The sequence below is a fragment of the Pongo pygmaeus genome, chromosome 23 (genome assembly GCF_028885625.2).
Source record: "Pongo pygmaeus isolate AG05252 chromosome 23, NHGRI_mPonPyg2-v2.0_pri, whole genome shotgun sequence".
NCBI classification, from domain to species: Eukaryota; Metazoa; Chordata; class Mammalia; order Primates; family Hominidae; genus Pongo; species Pongo pygmaeus.
This window is the reverse complement of record NC_085931.1, coordinates 32,532,534-32,544,861: the sequence shown is the minus strand read 5'-3', so window position 1 is coordinate 32,544,861 and position 12,328 is coordinate 32,532,534. Positions and strand designations below refer to the sequence as shown.

The 12,328-nt window shown below is 56.1% G+C and overlaps 1 protein-coding gene across 13 annotated transcripts in view; it reads left to right on the top strand.

Annotated features, from left to right (window-relative positions):
- TANGO2 (transport and golgi organization 2 homolog) overlaps positions 1-11,808 on the top strand; it is a 48,095-nt gene extending 36,287 nt beyond the window's left edge. For 7 of the 13 annotated variants that reach the window (XM_054469189.2, XM_054469190.2, XM_054469191.2 and 4 more), the window contains 4 exons: positions 1,755-1,825; positions 7,405-7,558; positions 9,202-9,306; positions 10,415-11,808. In XM_054469189.2, the coding sequence (XP_054325164.1) occupies positions 1,755-1,825; positions 7,405-7,558; positions 9,202-9,306; positions 10,415-10,535 (451 nt within the window). In that variant the 3' untranslated portion in view covers positions 10,536-11,808. Of the gene's footprint in view, positions 1-1,754; positions 1,826-7,404; positions 7,559-9,201; positions 9,307-10,414 lie in introns of those variants that run through there. The other 6 variants (XM_054469196.2, XM_054469193.2, XM_054469194.2 and 3 more) reach the window with 2 other exon arrangements.
- Positions 11,809-12,328: the final 520 nt, after the last annotated feature.

The window sequence follows — 12,328 nt, the reverse complement described above, 5'->3', positions numbered from 1 at the left end:
GTTGAGCATCCGTTGTGTGTGGCATGCCCAGCCCTGCCCCGCATGGGTCTGCGCACTTGCTATGGAGGCTGAGAGAGTTGCGGTGTCCCCTAGGTGGAAGGCCGAGGGCTGGCACGGGGCACTTGCTGTCCGGAGCTGTTCTTCCTGCCCATGCCTTCGTGACTCCAGGTGGCAGAGCCCCTGTGCACTCTGCATGCCCCCATGCTCAGGAACCACTTTCCCCGGTCAGTAGCTCCATGTGGGTCTGATTAGTCTCAGGAGAGTTCATCTGTGGCCGTGGCACCAGCAGGACTCGGCACTCAGCAGCTGTGTGGAGGTGGGGTGCCAGGGGTGCCATGCCCTGAGCAGATGCACGGGCTCCTGTGGTTGGGGGGTGGAGGTTTGGGCTCCTCAGGGCCTGTGCAACTCTCCCGGCTCCAAAGGCTGCAGAGTGAGGGTCAGCCTACTGGTCCTAGCCTGAGGATACAGGCAGTGGCCAGGAGAGCATACCACAGGTCAGGCAAAAGCTGGTGCCAGGGCTGAGGCTGGAGGGTGGGAGCCATCGGAGGCCAGTGAGCAGCCCTGCTGGTAGGTGCAGATGAGGAAGCTAAGGCCTGGAAGGGAGAGAGGCTTGTCATGGCCACAGCTATCCCTGGGTGAGTCCTGCCCTCCGCCTGGCCTGTGGTATAGTACTGGCAGCATGGGTGTCCAGATATATAGGTCCTTACACAGAAAGCCCAGAGAAGCTTTTTGCCTGCAAACAGTCTCTGAAATTATGAACCAGGTATCTTAGGAAAGTTGCCAAAGACCATGGTGAGGAAGAACGGGAATGGAATGTGAACGTAGACAGGGGGCCCTTGAAGCCTACCAGGGGTGGGGAAGGTGGGTCCCACCTGGGGGCAGCACTTCGGGGAGGAAGGCACCACGCCTGGCTCTTTCTCTGCATCTGTTCATCTTCAAGGCCCAGGGCTCCATGCCCAGCATCTATCCTGGGAGGGCATCTCACAGGCCACAAAGAGAGCCTCTTCACTTCGCAAAAAAGGCACTCCAAGTTCTGGAAGACTACTGTGGTATTGAGGATTGGAATATTTTCAGCTGGGGAGCATTTAGAACTATTTTCTTTTTTAAAAATAATTTATTTATTTTGTAGAGATGGGGTCTTGCTATGTTGCCCAGTCTGGTTTTCAAACTCCTGGCCTCAAGCAGTCCTCCCTCCTTAGTCTCCAGATTAGCTGGGACTATAGGTGTGAGCCACTATGCCCAGCTCTGCTGTCCCTTAACTATTTTAAAGTGTACACTTAACACTTGAGAGTAGGAAAATGTGGTCTTTGGTGCTTTCTTTGGAAGCCTCGATCACCCTGGGGCCACCTGTCCAGAAACGCTCATAGATGAGCTGTGGTGGGGGGCCTGATGGAGAGGATGGTGATATGGGGATGGGGCTCAGCCCTGCAGTTGTCCACATGGGCAGCCTCTGTGTGTCCATGCCATGGGGCATTCGGCATGGCATGAGGGCCTTTTAGATGCTGTGCCTCCTGGGCTGGTGGGCCCCAAGGTGAGCTGGGAACATACCTGTGATGCTGGACAAGAGCTGGGGCCTCCATGACCCCGCCTGCCAGGCACCCGAGGGGCTGGATCCTGCAAGCTCCTGACCTGGCCGCAGTGGGCTACTGTGCACATTGCTAGCCTCCAGAAACAGGGCTGTGAGATCACTGGGCAGTGTCAGGGGGAGGACACCCTATGGCTGTAGTCTGACATTCTCTGCCCTTGGCCTGCAGCACAGCAAAGGGAGACGTCATTTGCTACTATGGGAACCGAGGGGAGCCTGATCCCATCGTTTTGACGCCAGGTGAGCCTGCCCTGGCAGCCTGATGGGGTGGGGGACTGTTTCTATGCAGAGGTCACCCCTGTGCTTTTTAGAGACCAGGCCCTTGTCATATTACTCTCCTGGGACGACTTTGTGGCCATTTAAGTGCCTTATGGTCTGTAGGGACCTTGCCCTGCACCTGGACACTTCAGAGAGCCCTGGCTCCCTGCTCACCCCCTCCCCATGGGCCTTTCCTGCTGAGCAAGGTGCACCCCTGTTCTGGGCTTCCCACTGCAGCCCTGCAGCCCAGCCGGCCACCCCCAGCCTCGCTTCCTGTGCCGTCCCAGTGTGCCCTGTACCTGTTCCTTCTCAGAACCTCTGGAGCCATCACCACCCGGGGTTCTTGCCTGGTCTGCTCCCTGACGCACACGTACACACCCCACTCCAGCCCCACACAGATGGACGCCTCCTGCACCTAGTCCCCAGTCTGATCCCCGGTCCCCATCCTCAGAGCCTTGAGCTCCCCTGCACCAGGTCACACTCCACGGCTGGGCCCTTCCTGCCCTGGCTCTGCACTACTGCCCAGGCTGTGCCTCCTGCTATGTGCCCTTCCTTTCCCCCTTCTCGGGTGCTGCGATTTCCTGGAAGCTTCCTCTGCCAGTGCCCCAACCTGGACAGAATGTGTCACATTGCCCCCATCTGCAGCCATGTTCTGGGAGGGAGGTCTGCATTCTTGTCCCAGGTCTGGTGCCAGGACAAAGCAGCACTCCTGGGAAATGGCATTTCCCCTGGGTGCACAAAACTGTAGGGACCAGAGCCCAGGTTCCGGGGACCGCTGGCTCACTCACTCCCACACTCGCTGCCCACAGACACTCCTCACTGGTGGCATCGTGGAACTGTGTGCCTTAGACGCCCGCTCTGGTCCCTCTACTCAAGCTGCTGGCTCACACAGGGTGTTCCAGCGCCTGGGGAGTGTGTCAGTGTCCTTGGTGCCACCCACACCCCTCTGTGAGGGGGCCACCCATACCCCTCTGTGAGGGGGCTCCCTCGCACCCCTGGCTCGTCTGAAGCTCCATGCCCACGTCACACAGACTTCCTTTTGCATTTGGCACAAATCACCAAGTCAGATTGCAGGTCACAGGTGCACACCTTCCCACTGGGTGTACACGGTGGAACTGAAGCCCCAGGCGTCCCTGGAGGGGCCCGAGGGAGATGATAAGCAGTCCCCAGGACAGCTGAGTGGCCCTATCCCACCTGCATCTTGGGGGGCTGGTGGTGCTGATGGGCTCATCATGAGTCCTATGGTCCTTGCCTGGCCCACACTGGAGCTGGCTTCCAGCTTCTCAGTCTGCCCAGTGATGTTTCATCCACAGATAGGCCCAGCCCCCATTTGCTAGGGTGGTGTCCAGGCCCAAACCCCTGGACTAGTTGGGATCTCCAGAGGAGGCATCTGCCTGGAGGGTGGCTTCCAGTGTGTCCCACCCATTGCCCCCGCGCATACCAGCTGGTGCCCTCTCCTCCACCTGGGGCTCGTCCTTCCGGCCACCCTCTGTGACCCTGGTCTTCCCCTCCCTACCTTGGATACAACTGTGGGCGGCCCACCTGAGCTCCCAAGAGCTGGGCAGTGGCACAGACACAGACACTACCAGCGAGGCAGGGATGTGGCCCCAGACGGTCCTGAGCTTGCAAAGGATTGTTCTGGCTGTCTCAGCCAACTCTTGCTGTTCCACCTGCCCCAGAACCTCCCCATCAGTTCAGGGTCGTGGGGCTGGAATGTGTGGCGAAGTAGGTCTGTGGCGGTGGAGTTGGGCCATGCTGAGCCTGTGACTGCCCAGGAGAGAATTGGAAACTAAAAGGTGCAAAAGCAGTCAGAGACTCCCTACCACCCCCCAAATTCTGAACATTGGCCCAGAGGCCTCTGGGGCAGTCACTGTAACCATCCGCGTGACACCCTTGGTTCTCAGAGGCTGAGACCTCTGTGGCCGGAGATGCTTATTTTCTGCTCACTTGTTGTTTTGGAGAACTTATTTCTGTCTACATCCTGCCTCATCCCTGAGCCTGCCCCACCTGGTCCACATTGCCTTTATTTTTTTTGATAACAGCTTTATTGAGATATGACTGACTAGCAGCATAGTTCACCCATTTAAAGTGTATCATTCAGTAGGTTTCATTTCATTCACAGAGTTGAGCAACTATCATCACTACCTAATTCCAGGACCTTTTCTTGATCCCCAAAGAAAGCCATACCTGTCAGCAGCCACTCCCCATTCCCTGTCTCTTCAGCCCCTGTAACCTTTAATCTGCTTTCTATCTATAGATTTGCCTATTCTGGACACTTTGTATAAAGGGAATCCTATAATATGTAGTTTAGGGGACTGACTTTTTTCACTTAGTGTTGTTATCTAAAAACTCACCAGCGGCCAGGCACGGTGGCTCACGCCTGTAATCCCAGCACTTTAGGAGGCCAAGGCAGGCAGATCACGAGGTCAGGAGATCGAGACAGTCCTGGCTAACACGGTGAGACCCCATCATTCCATAAATGGGTGAGACCCCATTTCCATAAAAATATGGAAAATTAGCCGGGCGTGTTGGCGGGTGCCTGTAGTCCCAGCTACTCGGGAGGCTGAGGCAGGAGAATGGCGTGAACCCAGGAGGCGGAGCTTGCAGTGAGCTGAGATTGAGCCACTGCACTCCAGCCTGGGCGACAGAGTGAGATTCCGTCTCAAAAAAAAAAAAAAAAGAAAAACTCACCAGCATGGCTAAATAATAGAAAGGAGAGTTTTATTTGCCGTATCAGTTTGCAGACCCGAAAGAGAGAGTCTCTAGCATGAACTGAGGTGCTCTCTTTGAAGAGGGGAAGGGCAGTTTGAGTTTTATGCCTCCCGAGGTCCATATCACACAATAGAGTCATACATATTCAGCAGGTTTGGGGAAAAGCCATACATATTTATGAGGGGACCCGAGAACATATGCAATAGATAAACATACATGTAACATACATCCCATGTTCACTTTGGGGCAGAGTTTTAGCATTAAAATGAGGTGGAATCTGGCTGTTTCCATCAGAAGGTGAGCTCGAGGACACAGTTGGAGTGCAGCCTCTATGAACTGCTGAAACTGGCTTACAGTCAGTAGTTGCTTATCAGAAAAGAGTGTTTGAAGGCTGGTTCTCTGTCCAGTCAGGGTTGTAGTGGTCTGGGCCGTCAGAGTTAGGAGGGTCTGATAACGTGTGTGATCGCTGCTGTTGTGAGGGAGTTTATCAAGAGTGTGGTTTTTCTTGTAGCCGTAGGAATTTAGGGAGTTGCTGAGCCAGCTGCCCTGAACTCTCTAGCTAGTTGGTACTTTTTGTTTCTTTCCTTCATCCATTAATGGACACTTGAGTTGTTTCCACCTTTTGGCTGTTGGAAACAGTGCTGCTCAGCGTGACCTCACAGCATTTGTGTGGTCATATGTTTTTATGGCTCTTGTGTGAATACCTAGGAATGGAGTTGTTAAGTCGTGTGGGAACCCTGTGTAACCTTTTGAGGAACATCCAAACTGTTTCCCAAAGCAGCCACAGCATTATACATTGCCACCAGCAGTGTATGCGGGTTGCGGCTTCTCTGAATCCTCACCAACACTTGCTATTTTCTGTGTTTTTGATGATAGCCACAATAGTGGGTGTGAAGTGGTGTGGCCTCGTGGTTTGGTTTGCATTTCTCTGATGGCTATGATGTTGAGCAGCTATTCTCATGCTCGTTGGCCATTTGTATGTCTTCTTTGGAGAAATGGTTATTCAGATTGGGTTGTCTTTTTGAGTTATAGGAGTGATTTATACATTCATTCTAGCTACAAGTCTCTTATTTAAAGCACAAAACTTTAAATTTTTAAGTCCTATGTCTCTCTTTTTTTTTTTTTTTTTCTTTTGTTGCTCATGCTTTTGGTTTCTTATCTGAGAAACCATTGCCTAATCTAAGGTCATGAAGCTTTCCCCAGTACTTTCTTCTTAGAGTTTTATAGCTTTTGCTCTTTCACTTAGGTCTTTGGTTTGACTTAAGTTAACTTTTTTTTTTTTTGAGACAGGGTCTGGCTCTGTCACCCAGGCTGGAGTGCAGTGGTGCAGTCATGGCCCACTGCACTCTCAACCTTCTGGGCTTAAGAGATCCTCCCAGCCGGGCACGGTGGCTCACGCCTGTAATCCCAGCACTTTGCGAGGCCAAGGCGGGTGGATCATGAGGTCAGGAGATCGAGACCATCCTGGCTAAACCGGTGAAACCCCATCTCTACTAAATACAAAAAATTAGCCGGGCGTGGTGGCGGGCGCCTGTAGTCCCGGCTACTCGGGAGGCTGAGACAAGACCGTGAACCCGGGAGATGGAGCTTGCAGTGAGCCGAGATTGCGCCAATGCACTCCAGCCTGGGCGACAGAGTGAGACTCCGTCTCAAAAAAAAAAAAAAAAAAAAAAAAGAGATCCTCCCTCCCAAGTAGCTGAGACTGCAGATGTGTGCCACCATGTTCAGCTAACTTTTATGTTTTGTAGAGATAAGGTCTCACTATTTTGCCCAGGCTGGTCTTGAACTCCTGGGCTCCAGTGATCCTCCTGCCCCAGCCTCCCAATGCGCTGGGATTATAGGAGTGAGCCACCTCTCTCGACCTGAGTTAACTTTTGTGTATGGTGTGAGGTATAGTCCAGCTCCATTCTTTGCCCATGACTATGCCATTGAATGGTCTTCCATGTCGTTCGTGATGGAAAAAGCACTGTGACACCTGGGGCTGGCGGCTTGGCTCTGGGGGCCCCAGCAGAGCCAGGGCTGTCTTCCTGGGAAATGTCTCGGCCAAGATATTCTCCTGGAAGTCTGACAGGGAGAGGGGTGGTGTCTTGGTCTCCCTGGTGCATCATTTGGGGTGCATGGCTCCCATCAAGCCCACCCCTGCTGCCCTGGCCTCTAGAGAAGAGCCTCTGAGGTGAGGTGTTTCTCCGCCTCAAGTCCCTGCCCTTCACTTTTTGTGACATGAGAAACCCTTTTCCTGTTGGCCATGCCTTCTGCCAACACTCTGGGAGCTTGTTCTGAGAAGCCACAGTTCAGAGTCTGTGCACTGAGCCCCCCTGGCTCTCCTAACCTGGGGCCTGGCTGGTACGCAGAGGTGGGCCATGCTCTGCTGAGGCCCAGCCTACACCTGTGCCCACTGTGTGGCACTGTTGGGGGTTCCTCAAACAAGGACATGATTGTGGTGGGTGCCTCCTGGCCTCTGGTGGCTAATTCTCCCACTCTTGAACTTCTCAGGCGGCCCCCCAAACTGGCGTGAGGTGGAGAGGTTCCCTCTTGGCTGCCCCCTTTGCCTGTGAGATCTCAGGTTGCTCATTTCTTATTCATCCATCCATCCAGGCTGCTGGGCATCTGTGCCTTGTGGTCTCCTGTGGGTGCCCCCTTCCGCCTACTGCTGAGTTCTCCTCTCCTTGCCATGCCATCAGGTCAGGAATGAGCATGGGGAAGGTGCTGGAGCATGGAGCGGCTTGGCCCCAGTCTGGCCTGATTTCATGGTCCCCAGCTGTACCCCATGTTAGGTGGGTGGCAGGTGGCAATTTGCCCTGACATGGCACAGCAGGGCCTCTGCATGGCCCGCTGATTGCTCCCCACAGGCACCTACGGGCTGAGCAATGCGCTGCTGGAGACGCCCTGGAGGAAGCTGTGCTTTGGGAAGCAGCTCTTCCTGGAGGCTGTGGAACGGAGCCAGGCGCTGCCCAAGGATATGCTCATCGCCAGCCTCCTGGATGTGCTCAACAATGAAGAGGCGTGAGTGGGCGGGTCCTGCTGGGGTGAGCCCCAGTGTCCTGCCACCAGGGCAGAGGGAAAGGCAGGCCCTGCTGCCCCGGGAGGCCCATGGAGGTGGCCAGGCTGGTTCCCCAGCTGCAGGGAAGCTGATGGACATCCTGTCCTCCCTGCCTGTCCCCTTGAGCCAGCTGAGGTTTCCAACACCAGGGACTTTTGATGACAGGAGATGGGCCCAGGCCTAGGCCCAGAGGAGGCTCAGTGCGCCCAGAGGCTTGATGCAGCCACGTGGGGCCCAGAGCAGATGGATGCTCCTCTCTGCATGCTGAGGGCTAGCAGGAAGTTCCAGAAGATTCTAGACACTCAGCAAACCCAGGCTGAAGAGACACATCATGGAAATGAGTGGCTAGGGTCCGCACTCTCAGGGTTGATGGGGCTTCCCGCAAGCGGTCTGTCCCCAGCGACCCTGGGCTGAGTGCTGGGCAGGGACTTGCAGTTCCGGAGACTGCCTGGGTGTAGGAGCTCCCACCTACTTCCTTTCCCGTAGGTCTCAAGGCCCCTCAGGGGCCAGGCACTGGGGTCTTGGTTGCCTCAGCCGGGGGTCCTGGTGCTTGCCATGCCGGCCTTTCTTCCACTGGGCGAGATGCCCCACCCATCCCTCGCTCCCCACCCAGGTCAGATCACTGCCCTACCCAGGTGACCCAGCGTCCACTCCCACCCTGTCCAGCTTGCCCCCTTCAGAGGAGCCCCCATGGACCATCTCCCACTCCTCCCCCGGGGCCCCTTTCTGCCCCCTGCCTACCCTCCCTCTCCTCTGGGCCTCTGATAGGCAGCTTCATCCTTCAGCCTCAGCATCGCTGCCTCACTAGAAGAGCCCCACCTGGGCATGCCCAGCAGCCCCTCCCAGCTGTAAATCCACACAGCCCTCATCAATGTGCCATCTGGGGCAGGCCAAGGACCGGCCTGGCTGCCCTCACTGATGGCTGGAGCCCCGATGCTAGCTACAATGGCTGGCTTGAGTAGACGTCTGTCACAGAGGCAGATGCCCACAGGGCACCTCTTGGGGCAGGCAGGGAGCTTGTATGTGCCATCTGGGGCCAAAACTCCACGATTGAGTCATAAGTTAAGGGTAGATGGAGATTTTCCGCCTTGAGCAGAAACGTGGAGGAAACAGGCCTGGTGTGGTGACTCACGCCTGTAATCCCAGCACTTTGGGAAGCCGAGGTGGGCGGATCACCTGAGGTCAGGCGGTCAAGACCAACCTGGCCAACATGGTGAAACTCCGTCTCTACTAAAAACACAAAACTAGATGGGCTTGGTAGTGCACGCCTGTAATCCCAGCTGACGGCTGGAGCCCCGATGCTAGCTACAATGGCTGGCTTGAGTGGACTTCTGTCAGGAGAATCGCTTGAACTCGGGAGGTGGAAGTTGCAGTGAGCCAAGATCGAACCATTGCGCTCTAGTCTGGGCGATGAGTGAAACTCCTCCTCAAAAAAGAAAATAAGAGAAAAGAGAAGAGAAGAGAAAAAAGAAAAGAAGAAAAACAACACTTGCAGTTCCCCGGCCACTCCCCAGAGCCAGTTAGGCCACCAGGTGGGCTGGAGCTAGACCCGGCTGCGGGCGGGCCGCAGAGGGACTAATGGCCACCGCTTCCCTCCATCCTGCAGGCAGCTGCCAGACCCGGCCATCGAGGACCAGGGCGGGGAGTACGTGCAGCCCATGCTGAGCAAGTACGCGGCTGTGTGCGTGCGCTGCCCTGGCTACGGCACCAGGTATTGCAGCACCGCGGGTGCGCCACCTCCTATCCCATGTCCCACCTCCCACGCTAGAGGGCCGGCAAAGAAGCCAAGTGCCCCCATGTTCCGTAGCCAGGGCCAGGCTCCTTCCTCGCCTGAGTGGATTCCAGAGCTTCTGCCCTGTCCAGACGCAGCTGCAGGGTGAGCAGATACCACAGGCTCCCGGGGCCCCACAGGCTGGGCTTAAGGAGCCAGTACACAGCCACACGGGGCCAGGATGGCCTCAGAGCTGCCTGCACATTGGTGGATCCCTGCAGGCAAACGCCCCGGCACCGTGGCACTAGGCCTACAGGCTGTAGCCTTGGGTGGCGGCTGCTGGCCAGCCTTTCCCGCCTGGGGCTGGCTGGCCCATTGGCAGGTGCAGGGTGTCATTTCTTTCAGCCCCTCCTCTGTCATAGGCTCATCTTCCTGTGTGTGAGGGGAAGGCAGGTGCCAAGTCCACTCCCTGACAGGCCGCATAGTCGCTGGGTCCCACCCCACGGGGTACACTGTGTATGTGTCTGCCCTGGGAACCAGCCTATGCCGGGGCTGTTGGGGGATCCGGTGCCACCCTCCATCTGCAAAGCCCACAGCAGAGAGGGTTAGAGGAGAGGACAGTGTGCTGAATGTTTGCTTCAGGTGGGCTGGCATGGCCTGGGCAGTGGAAGAGAGGGCACAGGAGGGGAGCCTTCCAGACAGAGGAGGCCTGGGCCCCAAGTGATCAACAGCTTGACCTCTTGGAAGAACCAAGCGTGGCTGTGTCTGGGAACCTGGGCCTCCAAAGGGGAAGTGTGTGGTCAGCCCGCAGGCTGCCCTGTGCCGTAGCTCATGCTACACGGGGAGAGCAGGACAGGGTGGGGTGGTTCCCAGTGAAGGTGGCAGGACTCAGCAAGTGTGAGCCTGTGGAGCCAGCCAAGAGCTGACACGCCACTGACGGCCCCTCATCATCCCCAAGACTGAGGCTGCTGCTCTCTGTGACTTGGGATAGCCTCCAGGCATGGGGTTCCTAACTCTACCTGCCTGCATTCTTGCCCTAGCTGTGGCTGTGACAGGCAAGGCAGGGCTGAGGGACACCAGGTGAACGAGGGCCCCTGCTGTCTTTCAGAACCAACACCATCATCCTGGTCGATGCGGACGGCCACGTGACCTTCACTGAGCGTAGCATGATGAACAAGGACCTCTCCCACTGGGAGACCAGAACCTATGAGTTCACACTGCAGAGCTAACCCCACCTCTGGGCCTGGCCAGTGGGCCCCTGGGGGGCCCTGCCTTGAGGGGCACTGTGGACAGGAAACCTTCCTTGGCCATACTGCATTGCACTGCCCGTGGCTTGGCCAGCATCCCCCGGATCAGGGCCCTGTGGTTTGCGTGTTACCCATCTGTGTCCCCATGCCCAGTTCAGGGTCTGCCTTTATGCCAGTGGGGAGCAGCAGAGTCTGATAGCAGGTCTAGGACCGACCCAGGTATACCATGAACATGTGGATACACCTGAGCCCACTCTTGCACATGTACACAGGCACTCACACGGCACACACATACACTCCTGCATGTGCACAAGCACACACACGCAAGGCATATACATGGACACCGACACAGGCACATGTACATGTACACACATAGGTGTACTACACATGTGCACACATGCACAGTTGCACAGACACACACACACAGGTGCACATACACGATGCCGGACAAGGCAGAAGGGCGACTCTCACCTCTCATGTGCTTCTGGCCAGTGGGTCTTTGTTGTGGTCCAACGACAGGAGTAGGCTTGTATTTAAAAGCGGCCCCTCCTCTCCCTGTGGCCACAGAGCACAGGCGTGCTTGGATTCTTGACAAACAGACCTGCTCCTGCAGAGGAGACAGCCACATTTGGAACTGGGCACCAAGAAGACCTGAGAAAAACCCACTGTCTCTTTTTTTTTTTTTTTTGAGATGGAGTCTTGCTCTGTCACCCAGGCTGGAATGCAGTGACATGATCTCGGCTCACTGCAACCTCCGCCTCCCAGGTTCAAGCAATTCTCCTGCCCCAACCTCCTGAGTAGCTGGGATTACAGGCGTGTGCCACCATGCCCAGCTAATTTTTGTGTTTTTAGTAGAGACGGGGTTTCATCATGTTGGTCAGGCTGGTCTTGAACTTCTGACATGGTGATCCACCCACCTCGGCCTCCCAAAGTGCTGGGATTACAGGCGTGAGCCACCACATCCGGCCAAAAAACCCACTCTCATAACAGAAGTGCAGACTTATTGCCAGATTCAGTGCCCTTGAGTGTGCCAGAGGTCCTCTGTGTTTGAGACAATCCTGTGTGTGCCAGGAGGCTCCGTGTGCACCAGGGGCTCTCAGACTCCCGCTTACCCAGCTGGAGACCATGCCTCTGGCAACCCCATCTCAGCCAGCCCTGCTCTCTCCCTCCTCCCTCCAGGTGAGGCAAACTTCATAGGAATCTGTACCTGAATGTGAGCTGCTGATAATAAAACTCTGAGGCTTTGGTGAGCACATTTCGAGGCCTTTCCCTTGTGTGCAGGGTGCCAGTGGGAGCTGCTGCGTCTCCTGTGCAGCCAGACACCCTGGATAAGGCCCTTCCCACCTCCCCCTTTACTCACGGCTTCTTCAGCACCACTCGTGGATGCCTGTGGGTCAGTCCATCTGTCCTTAGGCAGGGGCCGCAGTGAGAGACCCCATGCGCGTGGGATGTGGTAGATGCTGATTATGGGGCCAGTCACCCATACAGGACTATCAGGTCGCCATGGCGGCCCCACTGGAGGGAGGCAGGCTGGCCTGGACTTCTGTTGGATGGTGGGGGCCAGGGGATGGTAGGAGAGGCAGGAGAGCAGGTCTGCATCTGTCTCAGCCCCAGGAGCTCCTGGTTTGGGGCCAGCTCTAAGGAGCTTGCATCCCTGAGCCTGGCCAAGTATAAGGGGGTCCCAGATATCCAATGCTGAGACCTAGACTTTTCTAAGCCTCTGCACCCAACCCCTAACTTGGCCTTTTCAGATCCATGAGAGTGCAGGGTGGGTG